This window comes from Convolutriloba macropyga, chromosome 2 (genome assembly GCF_964194025.1).
Source record: "Convolutriloba macropyga chromosome 2, txConMacr16.3, whole genome shotgun sequence".
Lineage (NCBI taxonomy): Eukaryota > Metazoa > Xenacoelomorpha > Acoela > Convolutidae > Convolutriloba > Convolutriloba macropyga.
In genome coordinates, this window is record NC_134469.1 from 60,253,892 (window position 1) to 60,270,610 (window position 16,719).

The window sequence follows — 16,719 nt, forward strand, 5'->3', positions numbered from 1 at the left end:
GATGAGGCTAAGTATCAATTGATAAAAGAAGAACAAGAAAGAAAAAGTTCTTTAAGTATTCTAAAAGTGCTATTGCGAGAGGAAAGTGACGTCATTAAATGAATAAACTAGCCAGTATTTTCAAAATTTGGATATGGTAATTCGATTTTCTTTTGAACGCAATCTTAACTCTCAGTATTATGAAACTGTGACTTCAAAAAATTCACAATTTATCTCATACAAAAATTACTAAATTTTAGTGATAAATCGTAGTATTATTCACCTCAACGTTTCGTCCAATGAAAGTCTTGATAAACAAGGAGAAAGTCATTTCAGATCTGCCTATTAATGGTTGAAAAAGTTCCAATTTATTATATCGAACCTGAAAAATTAAGATAAAATTTAGATAAAACCTAAAGACTGAATAGCAGTTGTCAAGTACAAAGCAGATGAGACCTGTCTACAATGGTACTAGATAACCACTCGGAATTCTTTCTATACTGAAAAACCATTAGCTTTTAACTAAAAATTATTGACTGATTTACATATATGTCCTCAAGGGATCTACAGTTGGTATTATGAAGCCATAGGACAATACAAATTAACTAAATATACAAAAATACACAGAAAAATTAACAATTATATTACTAAAGCACGAAGTTATGAAGCCAGGCCATGAATGTCGTCAGCTGTTATCTTAAGATTATAGGTTATTGTTTCAATTATTATATATATTTTTTCAGTCAATATATGAATTAAATTTTGTATATGTTTACGTCGGCGTCATTTGAAAATCAATGGGACTTGTTATGGGAGACAATAATGAAGGACAACAAATAGAAACAAAAACTTACCGCTCAGTTTTTTAACAAAACATGTATTGTCCAAGATAACATTTTAAGTAAAAAACTAATGTTCGAGATAGAACGTATCAGCTGAAAAATAAAACCAACAAAGAAGTTGAAGTCTAAATCTCAAGAAAGCAGATGGCACATTTCTTTGATGAGACTAAGTATCAATTGATAAAAGAAGAACAAGAAAGAAAAAGTTCTTTAAGTATTCTAAAAGTGCTATTGCGAGAGGAAAGTGACGTCATTAAATGAATAAAGTAGCCAGTATTTTCAAAATTTGGATATGGTAATTCGATTTTCTTTTGAACGCAATCTTAACTCTCAGTATTATGAAAATGTGACTTCAAAAATTCACAATTTATCTCATACAAAAATTACTAAATTTTAGTGATAAATCGTAGTATTATTCACCTCAACGTTTCGTCCAATAAAAGTCTTGATAAACAAGGAGAAAGTCATTTCAGATCTGCCTATTAATGGTTGAAAAAGTTCCAATTTATTATATCGAACCTGAAAAATTAAGATAAAATTTAGATAAAACCTAAAGACTGAATAGCAGTTGTCAAGTACAAAGCAGATGAGACCTGTCTACAATGGTACTAGATAACCACTCGGAATTCTTTCTATACTGAAAAACCATTAGCTTTTAACTAAAAATTATTGACTGATTTACATATATGTCCTCAAGGGATCTACAGTTGGTATTATGAAGCCATAGGACAATACAAATTAACTAAATATACAAAAATACACAGAAAAATTAACAATTATATTACTAAAGCACGAAGTTATGAAGCCAGGCCATGAATGTCGTCAGCTGTTATCTTAAGATTATAGGTTATTGTTTCAATTATTATATATATTTTTTCAGTCAATATATGAATTAAATTTTGTATATGTTTACGTCGGCGTCATTTGAAAATCAATGGGACTTGTTATGGGAGACAATAATGAAGGACAACAAATAGAAACAAAAACTTACCGCTCAGTTTTTTAACAAAACATGTATTGTCCAAGATAACATTTTAAGTAAAAAACTAATGTTCGAGATAGAACGTATCAGCTGAAAAATAAAACCAACAAAGAAGTTGAAGTCTAAATCTCAAGAAAGCAGATGGCACATTTCTTTGATGAGACTAAGTATCAATTGATAAAAGAAGAAGAACAAGAAAGAAAAAGTTCTTTAAGTATTCTAAAAGTGCTATTGCGAGAGGAAAGTGACGTCATTAAATGAATAAAGTAGCCAGTATTTTCAAAATTTGGATATGGTAATTCGATTTTCTTTTGAACGCAATCTTAACTCTCAGTATTATGAAAATGTGACTTCAAAAAATTCACAATTTATCTCATACAAAAATTACTAAATTTTAGTGATAAATCGTAGTATTATTCATCTCAACGTTTCGTCCAATGAAAGTCTTGATAAACAAGGAGAAAGTCATTTCAGATCTGCCTATTAATGGTTGAAAAAGTTCCAATTTATTATATCGAACCTGAAAAATTAAGATAAAATTTAGATAAAACCTAAAGACTGAATAGCAGTTGTCAAGTACAAAGCAGATGAGACCTGTCTACAATGGTACTAGATAACCACTCGGAATTCTTTCTATACTGAAAAACCATTAGCTTTTAACTAAAAATTATTGACTGATTTACATATATGTCCTCAAGGGATCTACAGTTGGTATTATGAAGCCATAGGACAATACAAATTAACTAAAGATACAAAAATACACAGAAAAATTAACAATTATATTACTAAAGCACGAAGTTATGAAGCCAGGCCATGAATGTCGTCAGCTGTTATCTTAAGATTATGGGTTATTGTTTCAATTATTATATATATTTTTTCAGTCAATATATGAATTAAATTTTGTATATGTTTACGTCGGCGTCATTTGAAAATCAATGGGACTTGTTATGGGAGACAATAATGAAGGACAACAAATAGAAACAAAAACTTACCGCTCAGTTTTTTAACAAAACATGTATTGTCCAAGATAACATTTTAAGTAAAAAACTAATGTTCGAGATAGAACGTATCAGCTGAAAAATAAAACCAACAAAGAAGTTGAAGTCTAAATCTCAAGAAAGCAGATGGCACATTTCTTTGATGAGACTAAGTATCAATTGATAAAAGAAGAACAAGAAAGAGAAAGTTCTTTAAGTATTCTAAAAGTGCTATTGCGAGAGGAAAGTGACGTCATTAAATGAATAAAGTAGCCAGTATTTTCAAAATTTGGATATGGTAATTCGATTTTCTTTTGAACGCAATCTTAACTCTCAGTATTATGAAAATGTGACTTCAAAAAATTCACAATTTATCTCATACAAAAATTACTAAATTTTAGTGATAAATCGTAGTATTATTCACCTCAACGTTTCGTCCAATGAAAGTCTTGATAAACAAGGAGAAAGTCATTTCAGATCTGCCTATTAATGGTTGAAAAAGTTCCAATTTATTATATCGAACCTGAAAAATTAAGATAAAATTTAGATAAAACCTAAAGACTGAATAGCAGTTGTCAAGTACAAAGCAGATGAGACCTGTCTACAATGGTACTAGATAACCACTCGGAATTCTTTCTATACTGAAAAACCATTAGCTTTTAACTAAAAATTATTGACTGATTTACATATATGTCCTCAAGGGATCTACAGTTGGTATTATGAAGCCATAGGACAATACAAATTAACTAAATATACAAAAATACACAGAAAAATTAACAATTATATTACTAAAGCACGAAGTTATGAAGCCAGGCCATGAATGTCGTCAGCTGTTATCTTAAGATTATAGGTTATTGTTTCAATTATTATATATATTTTTTCAGTCAATATATGAATTAAATTTTGTATATGTTTACGTCGGCGTCATTTGAAAATCAATGGGACTTGTTATGGGAGACAATAATGAAGGACAACAAATAGAAACAAAAACTTACCGCTCAGTTTTTTAACAAAACATGTATTGTCCAAGATAACATTTTAAGTAAAAAACTAATGTTCGAGATAGAACGTATCAGCTGAAAAATAAAACCAACAAAGAAGTTGAAGTCTAAATCTCAAGAAAGCAGATGGCACATTTCTTTGATGAGACTAAGTATCAATTGATAAAAGAAGAAGAACAAGAAAGAAAAAGTTCTTTAAGTATTCTAAAAGTGCTATTGCGAGAGGAAAGTGACGTCATTAAATGAATAAAGTAGCCAGTATTTTCAAAATTTGGATATGGTAATTCGATTTTCTTTTGAACGCAATCTTAACTCTCAGTATTATGAAAATGTGACTTCAAAAAATTCACAATTTATCTCATACAAAAATTACTAAATTTTAGTGATAAATCGTAGTATTATTCATCTCAACGTTTCGTCCAATGAAAGTCTTGATAAACAAGGAGAAAGTCATTTCAGATCTGCCTATTAATGGTTGAAAAAGTTCCAATTTATTATATCGAACCTGAAAAATTAAGATAAAATTTAGATAAAACCTAAAGACTGAATAGCAGTTGTCAAGTACAAAGCAGATGAGACCTGTCTACAATGGTACTAGGTAACCACTCGGAATTCTTTCTATACTGAAAAACCATTAGCTTTTAACTAAAAATTATTGACTGATTTACATATATGTCCTCAAGGGATCTACAGTTGGTATTATGAAGCCATAGGACAATACAAATTAACTAAATATACAAAAATACACAGAAAAATTAACAATTATATTACTAAAGCACGAAGTTATGAAGCCAGGCCATGAATGTCGTCAGCTGTTATCTTAAGATTATAGGTTATTGTTTCAATTATTATATATATTTTTTCAGTCAATATATGAATTAAATTTTGTATATGTTTACGTCGGCGTCATTTGAAAATCAATGGGACTTGTTATGGGAGACAATAATGAAGGACAACAAATAGAAACAAAAACTTACCGCTCAGTTTTTTAACAAAACATGTATTGTCCAAGATAACATTTTAAGTAAAAAACTAATGTTCGAGATAGAACGTATCAGCTGAAAAATAAAACCAACAAAGAAGTTGAAGTCTAAATCTCAAGAAAGCAGATGGCACATTTCTTTGATGAGACTAAGTATCAATTGATAAAAGAAGAACAAGAAAGAAAAAGTTCTTTAAGTATTCTAAAAGTGCTATTGCGAGAGGAAAGTGACGTCATTAAATGAATAAAGTAGCCAGTATTTTCAAAATTTGGATATGGTAATTCGATTTTCTTTTGAACGCAATCTTAACTCTCAGTATTATGAAAATGTGACTTCAAAAAATTCACAATTTATCTCATACAAAAATTACTAAATTTTAGTGATAAATCGTAGTATTATTCACCTCAACGTTTCGTCCAATGAAAGTCTTGATAAACAAGGAGAAAGTCATTTCAGATCTGCCTATTAATGGTTGAAAAAGTTCCAATTTATTATATCGAACCTGAAAAATTAAGATAAAATTTAGATAAAACCTAAAGACTGAATAGCAGTTGTCAAGTACAAAGCAGATGAGACCTGTCTACAATGGTACTAGATAACCACTCGGAATTCTTTCTATACTGAAAAACCATTAGCTTTTAACTAAAAATTATTGACTGATTTACATATATGTCCTCAAGGGATCTACAGTTGGTATTATGAAGCCATAGGACAATACAAATTAACTAAATATACAAAAATACACAGAAAAATTAACAATTATATTACTAAAGCACGAAGTTATGAAGCCAGGCCATGAATGTCGTCAGCTGTTATCTTAAGATTATGGGTTATTGTTTCAATTATTATATATATTTTTTCAGTCAATATATGAATTAAATTTTGTATATGTTTACGTCGGCGTCATTTGAAAATCAATGGGACTTGTTATGGGAGACAATAATGAAGGACAACAAATAGAAACAAAAACTTACCGCTCAGTTTTTTAACAAAACATGTATTGTCCAAGATAACATTTTAAGTAAAAAACTAATGTTCGAGATAGAACGTATCAGCTGAAAAATAAAACCAACAAAGAAGTTGAAGTCTAAATCTCAAGAAAGCAGATGGCACATTTCTTTGATGAGACTAAGTATCAATTGATAAAAGAAGAAGAACAAGAAAGAAAAAGTTCTTTAAGTATTCTAAAAGTGCTATTGCGAGAGGAAAGTGACGTCATTAAATGAATAAAGTAGCCAGTATTTTCAAAATTTGGATATGGTAATTCGATTTTCTTTTGAACGCAATCTTAACTCTCAGTATTATGAAAATGTGACTTCAAAAAATTCACAATTTATCTCATACAAAAATTACTAAATTTTAGTGATAAATCGTAGTATTATTCACCTCAACGTTTCGTCCAATGAAAGTCTTGATAAACAAGGAGAAAGTCATTTCAGATCTGCCTATTAATGGTTGAAAAAGTTCCAATTTATTATATCGAACCTGAAAAATTAAGATAAAATTTAGATAAAACCTAAAGACTGAATAGCAGTTGTCAAGTACAAAGCAGATGAGACCTGTCTACAATGGTACTAGATAACCACTCGGAATTCTTTCTATACTGAAAAACCATTAGCTTTTAACTAAAAATTATTGACTGATTTACATATATGTCCTCAAGGGATCTACAGTTGGTATTATGAAGCCATAGGACAATACAAATTAACTAAATATACAAAAATACACAGAAAAATTAACAATTATATTACTAAAGCACGAAGTTATGAAGCCAGGCCATGAATGTCGTCAGCTGTTATCTTAAGATTATAGGTTATTGTTTCAATTATTATATATATTTTTTCAGTCAATATATGAATTAAATTTTGTATATGTTTACGTCGGCGTCATTTGAAAATCAATGGGACTTGTTATGGGAGACAATAATGAAGGACAACAAATAGAAACAAAAACTTACCGCTCAGTTTTTTAACAAAACATGTATTGTCCAAGATAACATTTTAAGTAAAAAACTAATGTTCGAGATAGAACGTATCAGCTGAAAAATAAAACCAACAAAGAAGTTGAAGTCTAAATCTCAAGAAAGCAGATGGCACATTTCTTTGATGAGACTAAGTATCAATTGATAAAAGAAGAACAAGAAAGAAAAAGTTCTTTAAGTATTCTAAAAGTGCTATTGCGAGAGGAAAGTGACGTGATTAAATGAATAAAGTAGCCAGTATTTTCAAAATTTGGATATGGTAATTCGATTTTCTTTTGAACGCAATCTTAACTCTCAGTATTATGAAAATGTGACTTCAAAAAATTCACAATTTATCTCATACAAAAATTACTAAATTTTAGTGATAAATCGTAGTATTATTCACCTCAACGTTTCGTCCAATGAAAGTCTTGATAAACAAGGAGAAAGTCATTTCAGATCTGCCTATTAATGGTTGAAAAAGTTCCAATTTATTATATCGAACCTGAAAAATTAAGATAAAATTTAGATAAAACCTAAAGACTGAATAGCAGTTGTCAAGTACAAAGCAGATGAGACCTGTCTACAATGGTACTAGATAACCACTCGGAATTCTTTCTATACTGAAAAACCATTAGCTTTTAACTAAAAATTATTGACTGATTTACATATATGTCCTCAAGGGATCTACAGTTGGTATTATGAAGCCATAGGACAATACAAATTAACTAAATATACAAAAATACACAGAAAAATTAACAATTATATTACTAAAGCACGAAGTTATGAAGCCAGGCCATGAATGTCGTCAGCTGTTATCTTAAGATTATAGGTTATTGTTTCAATTATTATATATATTTTTTCAGTCAATATATGAATTAAATTTTGTATATGTTTACGTCGGCGTCATTTGAAAATCAATGGGACTTGTTATGGGAGACAATAATGAAGGACAACAAATAGAAACAAAAACTTACCGCTCAGTTTTTTAACAAAACATGTATTGTCCAAGATAACATTTTAAGTAAAAAACTAATGTTCGAGATAGAACGTATCAGCTGAAAAATAAAACCAACAAAGAAGTTGAAGTTTAAATCTCAAGAAAGCAGATGGCACATTTCTTTGATGAGACTAAGTATCAATTGATAAAAGAAGAACAAGAAAAAGTTCTTTAAGTATTCTAAAAGTGCTATTGCGAGAGGAAAGTGACGTCATTAAATGAATAAAGTAGCCAGTATTTTCAAAATTTGGATATGGTAATTCGATTTTCTTTTGAACGCAATCTTAACTCTCAGTATTATGAAAATGTGACTTCAAAAAATTCACAATTTATCTCATACAAAAATTACTAAATTTTAGTGATAAATCGTAGTATTATTCACCTCAACGTTTCGTCCAATGAAAGTCTTGATAAACAAGGAGAAAGTCATTTCAGATCTGCCTATTAATGGTTGAAAAAGTTCCAATTTATTATATCGAACCTGAAAAATTAAGATAAAGTTTAGATAAAACCTAAAGACTGAATAGCAGTTGTCAAGTACAAAGCAGATGAGACCTGTCTACAATGGTACTAGATAACCACGCGGAATTCTTTCTATACTGAAAACCATTAGCTTTTAACTAAAAATTATTGACTGATTTACATATTTGTCCTCAAGGGATCTACAGTTGGTATTATGAAGCCATAGGACAATACAAATTAACTAAATATACAAAAATACACAGAAAAATTAACAATTATATTACTAAAGCACGAAGTTATGAAGCCAGGCCATGAATGTCGTCAGCTGTTATCTTAAGATTATAGGTTATTGTTTCAATTATTATATATATTTTTTCAGTCAATATATGAATTAAATTTTGTATATGTTTACGTCGGCGTCATTTGAAAATCAATGGGACTTGTTATGGGAGACAATAATGAAGGACAACAAATAGAAACAAAAACTTACCGCTCAGTTTTTTAACAAAACATGTATTTTCCAAGATAACATTTTAAGTAAAAAACTAATGTTCGAGATAGAACGTATCAGCTGAAAAATAAAACCAACAAAGAAGTTGAAGTCTAAATCTCAAGAAAGCAGATGGCACATTTCTTTGATGAGACTAGGTATCAATTGATAAAAGAAGAACAAGAAAGAAAAAGTTCTTTAAGTATTCTAAAAGTGCTATTGCGAGAGGAAAGTGACGTCATTAAATGAATAAAGTAGCCAGTATTTTCAAAATTTGGATATGGTAATTCGATTTTCTTTTGAACGCAATCTTAACTCTCAGTATTATGAAAATGTGACTTCAAAAAATTCACAATTTATCTCATACAAAAATTACTAAATTTTAGTGATAAATCGTAGTATTATACCCATCAAAAACAATAGCTCTCAACGAAAAATCATTAACACGTTAAAACACTTTAACCTATACTCTGATTAAACCAAAGGAGATCAGTCATGCATCAGAAAAGGTCTTATGACTAGAAAAAAGACAACAAATAAGGTCAAAACCAGAAAAAATTTCAATAGAAAAGTGCCGGAAGAAAGCGTGAAAGCCATTGAAACCATGTTGTTCGCTGGTATTTTTTTTAAAAATTATGTTAAGGTTTTTTCAGCGCCAAGGGGGAGCTATCAATTTCGTTATAAGGCGACAAGATTTCAAAAAAGAACCACATTAATTATCCAAAAATATAAATCTTGTTGCGTCAAAGTAAAAAACAACCCTTAGAAGACAGTATCGCCAATCAGACTTTTTTGGAGTCATTATTAAGAATAATGAACCTGTAATTAGTTGGACAAGTCTACAAGTTCACAGGATTGATTTCAAAAACGGTTAACGTTCAAAATTTTCTTTGAAACTCTTGGAAACTCAGGAACCAAAAGTATGCATTCAAAACTTTAGGTGTGTTCAGTTAAATCTCTTTAGGATGCTATTGCACTTTTAATTAACTAGGTCTAGACATAGGACTATAAAAATGCAACAAATGCAGGCAAAATGCAAAATTCAATAAAATTCTGAAAATTATGTCGTAGCCACAAAAACCATGCGCGATGATTCCTTAATACAGTAAATGTTCATCAGACCACATTTGGTTTTGAATTAGGTTTTAATTTATAGAGCCTTGATATGAAAAGGTACTTGTCTCTAAATTACACCAGAAAGAACAAAAATTTTGAAAAGAAATTGAAAAAAGCTAATAGAATTTGGATCTTAGGCTGTAGGCTTCCCGATGAGGCCAAAACTAGAGTGTTTTATTGCGTCTCGTGTTTGAGGAACACAAAATTATTTGTTATTTTAACGTATGAAACAATTTCGAATAAAGATTTTTGTACGAACGAAAAAATCGTTCTAATTTTAAATTCTACGCTGAACAGCTTTATAAATCATTAATTTCTCAATGAGTTCTAGAAAAATAATAAGTTTCAGGAAAACTCTTTCGATGTTAGTTATCATAATTTAAGTGCAACTAACTTTTTCTTAAAGTTTTACTCAACGTTTTGTGTCCTCTGAAATTAATTATCTTCTCCTGTTGTTTCTGTTTCAACCTTCAGCTAAATGGCTTGAGCTTTTTTTGTGGCGGCTTGATAAAAACAATGTTCGGTGCTAAAGCAAACGTCTCTGAAATATTATTTTCTATATATTGATATATGTTAATTGCTCTTGAACGAAGTTCATAGCAATTATCGTATACGTGTTGGTCTTTTTATGCCAATTGTTCGCTTGACTTTTTTGTGCTTTTCTTCTAGAACATTTTTTGACTTCTCAACTGACTTTTTCACGCTTGTGTTCTTCATTTTTAAGGGATCTCTTTTGTTCTCACACCGAAGTAAAGCTTGTTGCTAAAATAAACTTGATAGCAGCATAGCAACAGTCAGGCACAGAGAACGGAGTGTGCAATGCCTTTGGTGAGGGATCGGGAGGTTCATGGCTCGAATCCCGGCGTGGTCAATTGTTTTTGCACCTATAAAAATTGATCTAGGCTACAGCCCCTGAATTTAATGGCCAAGCATGTCGTTCAAGAGCAATTCTTCCGACATTAGTTGGTTTATGTTCTACTTTCAACAGCAGTTGTGGGAAAATTCTGTGCCACGCACAGAACAAGTGAGCCTTCTTGTTCTTGTGGGCACTTGTTCACTGAATGTTTTCCAATCCTGTTGCCTACTCACCCTTAGTATCTAGATTTTTTAGACGTCAGATCTTTGAGTGGTTTGACTTCTAACTTGTTCGAATTAATTTTTAAAATGTGAAGTGTCGCTGTTTTTTGCAGGTCGAAATTTTAAAGAATGCAGAGTTTTTTTTAACACTTCGGACTGTTGACCTCCTTTCTACTAGTTCAATATACCTTTAAAACCATAAAACTAAAACTATAAAAACTATAACCTTTAAAACTATAACCTATTGCTCTTTCCCCCATTTTGTTCATTTGTCCGATTTGTATATTTGACGTAGAGTTATAGGAGTAGTATCGTCAGAAAGCCAGTCAAACGGAAATTTTGATTGGAAGTTTGTCGATTCTTTTTTAAGGGCTTATTGAGGTTAGAAATCATATCGATTATGTAAAGCAAAAGCTATTCAAACAGTTGTGTGTTATTTCAAAGGTTTGACATGATGTCCCCAAATATCAATGGATTAAACTTTGTTTCAGTAATTTTGAGCCTACCATTCAATATGGTGTTCTTTTTTATGGTTTATGCAGTTACAAATCACTACTACCAATCCTAATATTACAGACGAAAATCTTCAAATTGATTCATTTGATTCAGTAATGAGTTTAAAGTCGAGGGAACTCATGTGGAATAAAGGTGCCTAATGAACCGGTTTTTGGATTGAATTTTAACAGGCCATTTCAATTTATTACCAACAGTTTTTTTCACAGTTTTTAAGCGGCGTCGATAATTTTTTTGATTTCTGTATATGTTTCGATCTGTTATCTAAGGCACGTAAGTCTTCTTCGCTGCTGTTCCGGCAGTCTGTCGACTGTGTTTTCTTTGAGAGAAAATTTTCCTGAAATAGTCTGTCCTATTGTTAACAAAAAAGCTGCCTGCCGCTAATTTACTGTTCTTTGATTTTAGGTTATGGTCGGTAATTTTTAATTCAAAACATCCAAATATTTAAAATTTTGACGACTGTTGTAGTTATCATTCGCGGTGCTTGTTTTTGATAAAATAGTTATGCTTTTTTGATTCTCTTCATTTATAGGGATTGCTATGTTTATTTTGCAATCTTGATGAAATTTTTGAGAAACATTTGTCTTTGAAAACGATTTTACTGACACTTCATTTAATTTTTTGTTCATTTTTTCCTTTTTAATTCTTTTTTATTAACTTTATTTTTACTTTTCTTATTTCCTCAAGACCTGCTGTTCACGCTCCCTCCGAATAATCATGCTGTTCATTCATTCTTACTTTTTTGGCTGAGTTGAGCAAGTGACGTCATTTTAACTCACATTGGATGAGTTGCTCTTAGTGACTTTGATCAATCAAACATTATTTCATTCAAAACCAAATTTCTTTTGCTTAGATGTCAACTGAGGATAGCGTTTTCTAATTGAAACTATTTCCTAATGTGACAGAGTGCACTATTTCATAAGAAAAATGTCCGTGCAGTTTTGAAAATGAAAAGTAATATTTTTTCTCTTGGTCATTTAGGTCGCTTTTTAACACTATTATGATTCTATCGATGTAATGTAGGTTTAATGTAGCATGCATTTCTGACACATAATATAAAAATCATTATAGAGTATGCTGTGACTTTAAACAAGCAATTATGCTTAATGATATAATGCACCTTTGAAAATGAAATATTATTGATTAGGTAGATGATAGTTAAGGAACTTTAATGACCAAAAAAATTTATCTAGAAACCATTTTTGGCAAAACGAATGTTTTTTGATTTCTTGAGAGTCAGCTTGATTTTGACTATATGAGAGGTTTTCTGAACTAAGTTGTTTTGAACTAAAAAAGAGTACACTTCTGTTTTTTCGAAGTGATTTTCAATTAACACTGGTTGCGCTCTTTTGAACTATGAAGCAACCACAGCTATTATCTGGCAATCTGCCTGAGTTCTTTTCCAGCAATCTGACGAATACATAAGTTAGTGTAATAGAATTTAGAGATGATGTTTTAAATTTTGAGGTTATTTTTAATGATGACGAAAAGAACTCATTCGTTTTAGTAAAGTAACGTGCAATGCATCACAGATAGTGCTGGCTACTGGCAGAAAAGTTTACTATCTTGTGATCAAGGAGCGCCTTGTGTTCCAAGTTGGGCGTGAATTTGAGATGCCGTATGAGGTTGCCTGCCTTGACATCACACCCATCACAGATTCGCCTGTTAGTGAGTTTGTGGCAGTTGGCTTGTGGACTGATATTACTGCCAGAGTTTTCTTGTTGCCTGGCGAGAACCAGAGTGAATTTGTGGAGATCGAATCCTGCACACAGAAATTAGGTGGAGAGATCATCCCTCGGTCGTGCATGATGTGCAAACTGGACGATGTGCCATACCTACTGTATGCATTGGGCGATGGATCACTTGTGTACTTCAAGTTCGATTATCTCAACCGGGTGTTGAGTGAAAGACGGAAAATAAACTTAGGTAACTGATTATCTCTCTACCTGTAGTTATGAAACTGTCTAAGGAGACACAAAGTCTGATGAATTGTAAATGCGTTGCACAATGATTTTGCTTTGCTGGCCAAGATACATTGTATTTTGCAAATTAAATTTTTTTGACATCTGTCAACTCATGATTTGTTTTTCAGGAACTCAGCCCACAACTCTTTCTTCTTTCGAAACCAATGGAGGTACCACCAAAAACATTTTTGCTTGCAGTGACCGTCCAACAGTCATCTACTCTGTCAGCAAGAAGCTTCTTTTTTCAAATGTCAACTTAAGACAGGTTAGTAGACTTGATATCAATGATATTAATTAATTTGTATTTAGAAGACTAATTTCCGGTAAAAACTATGTGCGTGTTAAGAAAAAATTCGAATTTTACTTCTCGGAAGCAAAGTTTATTCAGTTATTTGATATAATTTGATAGATGCAGCAATAAGTTAAACAGATTCTTAATCGAAATATATCTTAGCATTTAATAAAAAGAAGTTTAGAATGCAGACCTACAAAGCTGTTGCGGCCATTTCTGGCAATGTGCCAGCTATGTCTGATAATTTTTGTTCAAGGTATTCAATTTTTTTCCGATGATGGCAACTTCTGACTAAAATTGAACATACGTTGGTTCATCAGTAGTCTTAATTAATAGCCGCCCTCATCTTCTCAGCCGGCTATTATAGCGCTCCTATTTTTACGACTCGAAGAGGAGTATTGGAGAAGTCCTTTTTTTAATCACTTTAGTTGGAGTGATTTTTGAAGCAGGAAATGAAACGCGTGAAAAATTTTAGAGTGGTTTGGGTGCTGAACAAAAGTGAAGAGGGGAGCGAAAAGAGTGGTTTTTTGTTCATTCCGCTGTTTTCGAGAGAGCGAGAAATTGAGGTGTGATAAAAAATTCTGTAAGCGAGCGAAATTTTGTGTTCACGTGCGGCTTTTTAAAACCGTTTTTTGTTTATTTTTTTGGTTTAGAAGTTTTATTATGATATTGTGTGATTTTTAAGGTTGCTTTAATAGTGGTTTGTAGGTTTTTGGTCATTAATAAGAATTTTATACCATTTTGCTGGTTTTTCAGCTATTTTGCTGAATTTTAGGCGAATTTTAGTAATTTTTTGCGTTTTGTCTTGTTATATTGCTTTGTATGGGCTTTGAATAGACGCATGTTAGTTGCTGAGTCTTTAGATACCAAGTAATTACATTTTCTTAGGTTTTAAACAATTTTTTTGTTAAGAAAAATGACATTAAACTGAAACATTTTTAATTATTCTTCTTAATTTTTTGCTGTTTTTCGCTTTTTTTCTAAACTTAGAGAAGTTTCTTAGCCTATTCGGTTTTCCTTTTGATTTTGCTCCATTTAACTTTTTTTGGCTCTATGTGCACTTGTGAAATCAAAAAAGCTTATTTTTTTCTAAGGTTTCTTTCAAGTTGTTTTTATATGCTCTTTGTGTTCTTCAAGTTTTTATAACATTTGGGGATGCCTATAATCCAATTTAGTTGGTTTTGATGCGTGTTGATGATTTTGATTTCAGTTTTGAGTCATTTTACTAAAGATAATTGAGTAATTTTTTATGAAGATTTCCGCGAATTTTTGTGATTTTTTTTTGAATTTTTGCTGAAATCTTCTGATTCTGCTTTTTGCTACTTTTTAGTATTCTAGCTTTTGGTAGGAACTTTTCTAGAGGGTTTAATGGAATGTATTTAGAGCAATTTTCAATGACAGATATTACTAACTTTTCTTAATCTCTTTACTTTTTTTAATCAATTTTGATGTCTGAAAAAATTTTCTCTAAGCGAGCGAATTTTTTTTAACGTGCGGCTTTTAAATGCAGTTTTTTCAAACTTTTGATGGTTATGAAGTTTGATTATGATATTGTATTAGTTTTAGGCTTGTTTTGATAGGAATTGAAGTGTTCAAGTAGTTAATTTGAGTTTACTGCTAATTTGGAGGATTTTGATCATTTTTGCTGATTTTTAGACAAAATTTAATGGTTTTTTGCTTTTTTTGTTTTAATGCTTTGAGTGAGAATCGAATAGAAGTTGTTACTTAAGATATCGGTTATCGATTGACTAAAGATCTCTTGGTATCAATTATTTTTTCCTCGGGAAATTTGGTAGAAAAATTGAGAAATTTTAAACCATTTTTCTTATTTTTTGGAGTTTTTTCTTTTTTTTTTAAGTCTGAGAATACTCCTAGCCAATTTTGACTTGCCCATTGTTTTGCGAAATTTTAGCTGCTCTAAGTGCAAAGGAACTTTACTCGGTCTTATGCTTCCTTGTATTATTAAAAAAACTCATTAATTTTTTCTAGTTTTTTTTTCTTCAATTTGTGTTCGAATGCCGTTTCTATTCTTCCTTATGGCATTTGTGGAGGTTCAGGGTTCACAATAGTTGTTCTATCTATTAAGTCTTAAGTATGGGCACTTTTATCCTTCGAGTCGTTTCCGGAAATCTTCCGGCTATGTTTTTTTTTACTTCGTCGAATAAAAAAATTTTTTGCTTTACCTCATTTTGCCGCCTTTTCAACATTTTGCGTGAAATCTTTTTGACTTCTCTAGGCTAGTTTCTCTCTTCTCTCATTCTGCTAAAAGTGATTTTGAACATCAGTTGCTCAGCAAAGCAATTCAAATTGAACAGAGTTAGTACAAAAATGGATGTCAGAAATAGAAACGGGATAAACCCATAAAGCCCAATTTTTGATGCCCGCTATTTGAACGTCGTTCCTATAAGTCTTATTTACCATCTCTAATGCTTATTGTTATTGATAGTAGCCCCTGTAGCGTCTCTCTAAGAAACAGAAGTATGTTCAACTACGAAATGCCATCAAAATAAATCGGACTTAAAAAAATGTTTTTGTACAAAAATCTTTTTTTTTCAATATCTTCTGTGATTTCAATCCCAATCATGCTTATTGGAATCAACGGCGGCTATTTTCCGGCAATCTGCCGGGTATGTTTTACGTATTGACCAAGTGCTCTTTCGTAATCACATGCCACGAATTTCAAAAGATCGGTTTCGTACACTAGTTCATGACGCTCCTTCACTGCTCTTTCGCTGCTTTATATGCTTGAAGCCTTTTCTTAAACTGATTAGTAGAGAAATTTAGCTGAGTTTTGTGATATTTTTAAATCATAATTGTCTTACGTAACTCTCGGAAGCAGTTTTTAACCTTAACAAAAAGGTCACTTAAGTTTGTTCTTTTTCGAAACCATTGCAATGTCTATAAAAGAGTGTTTGTTAATGAAGGCTTTTGATAATAAAGGACTACCACAGCCTTGTTTTGATAATGGTCTGAAGGTTTCTGGTAATTAATATGAGTTTTTTTATTTGGATCTTTTTCAGCTATTTTGCTGATTGTTCGGCGAATTTCAGCAATTTTTTGTCTATTATTTTGTCAAAATAA

General features: G+C 31.1%; 1 protein-coding gene across 1 annotated transcript in view; it reads left to right on the forward strand.

Moving 5' to 3' along the window:
• LOC142334563 (DNA damage-binding protein 1-like) overlaps window positions 1-16,719 on the forward strand; it is a 60,214-nt gene that overhangs the window by 12,958 nt on the left and 30,537 nt on the right. Inside the window, exons 6-7 of the mRNA XM_075382689.1 lie at window positions 12,890-13,308; window positions 13,475-13,611. Of these exons, the coding sequence (XP_075238804.1) occupies window positions 12,890-13,308; window positions 13,475-13,611 (556 nt within the window). The remainder of the gene's footprint in view (window positions 1-12,889; window positions 13,309-13,474; window positions 13,612-16,719) is intronic.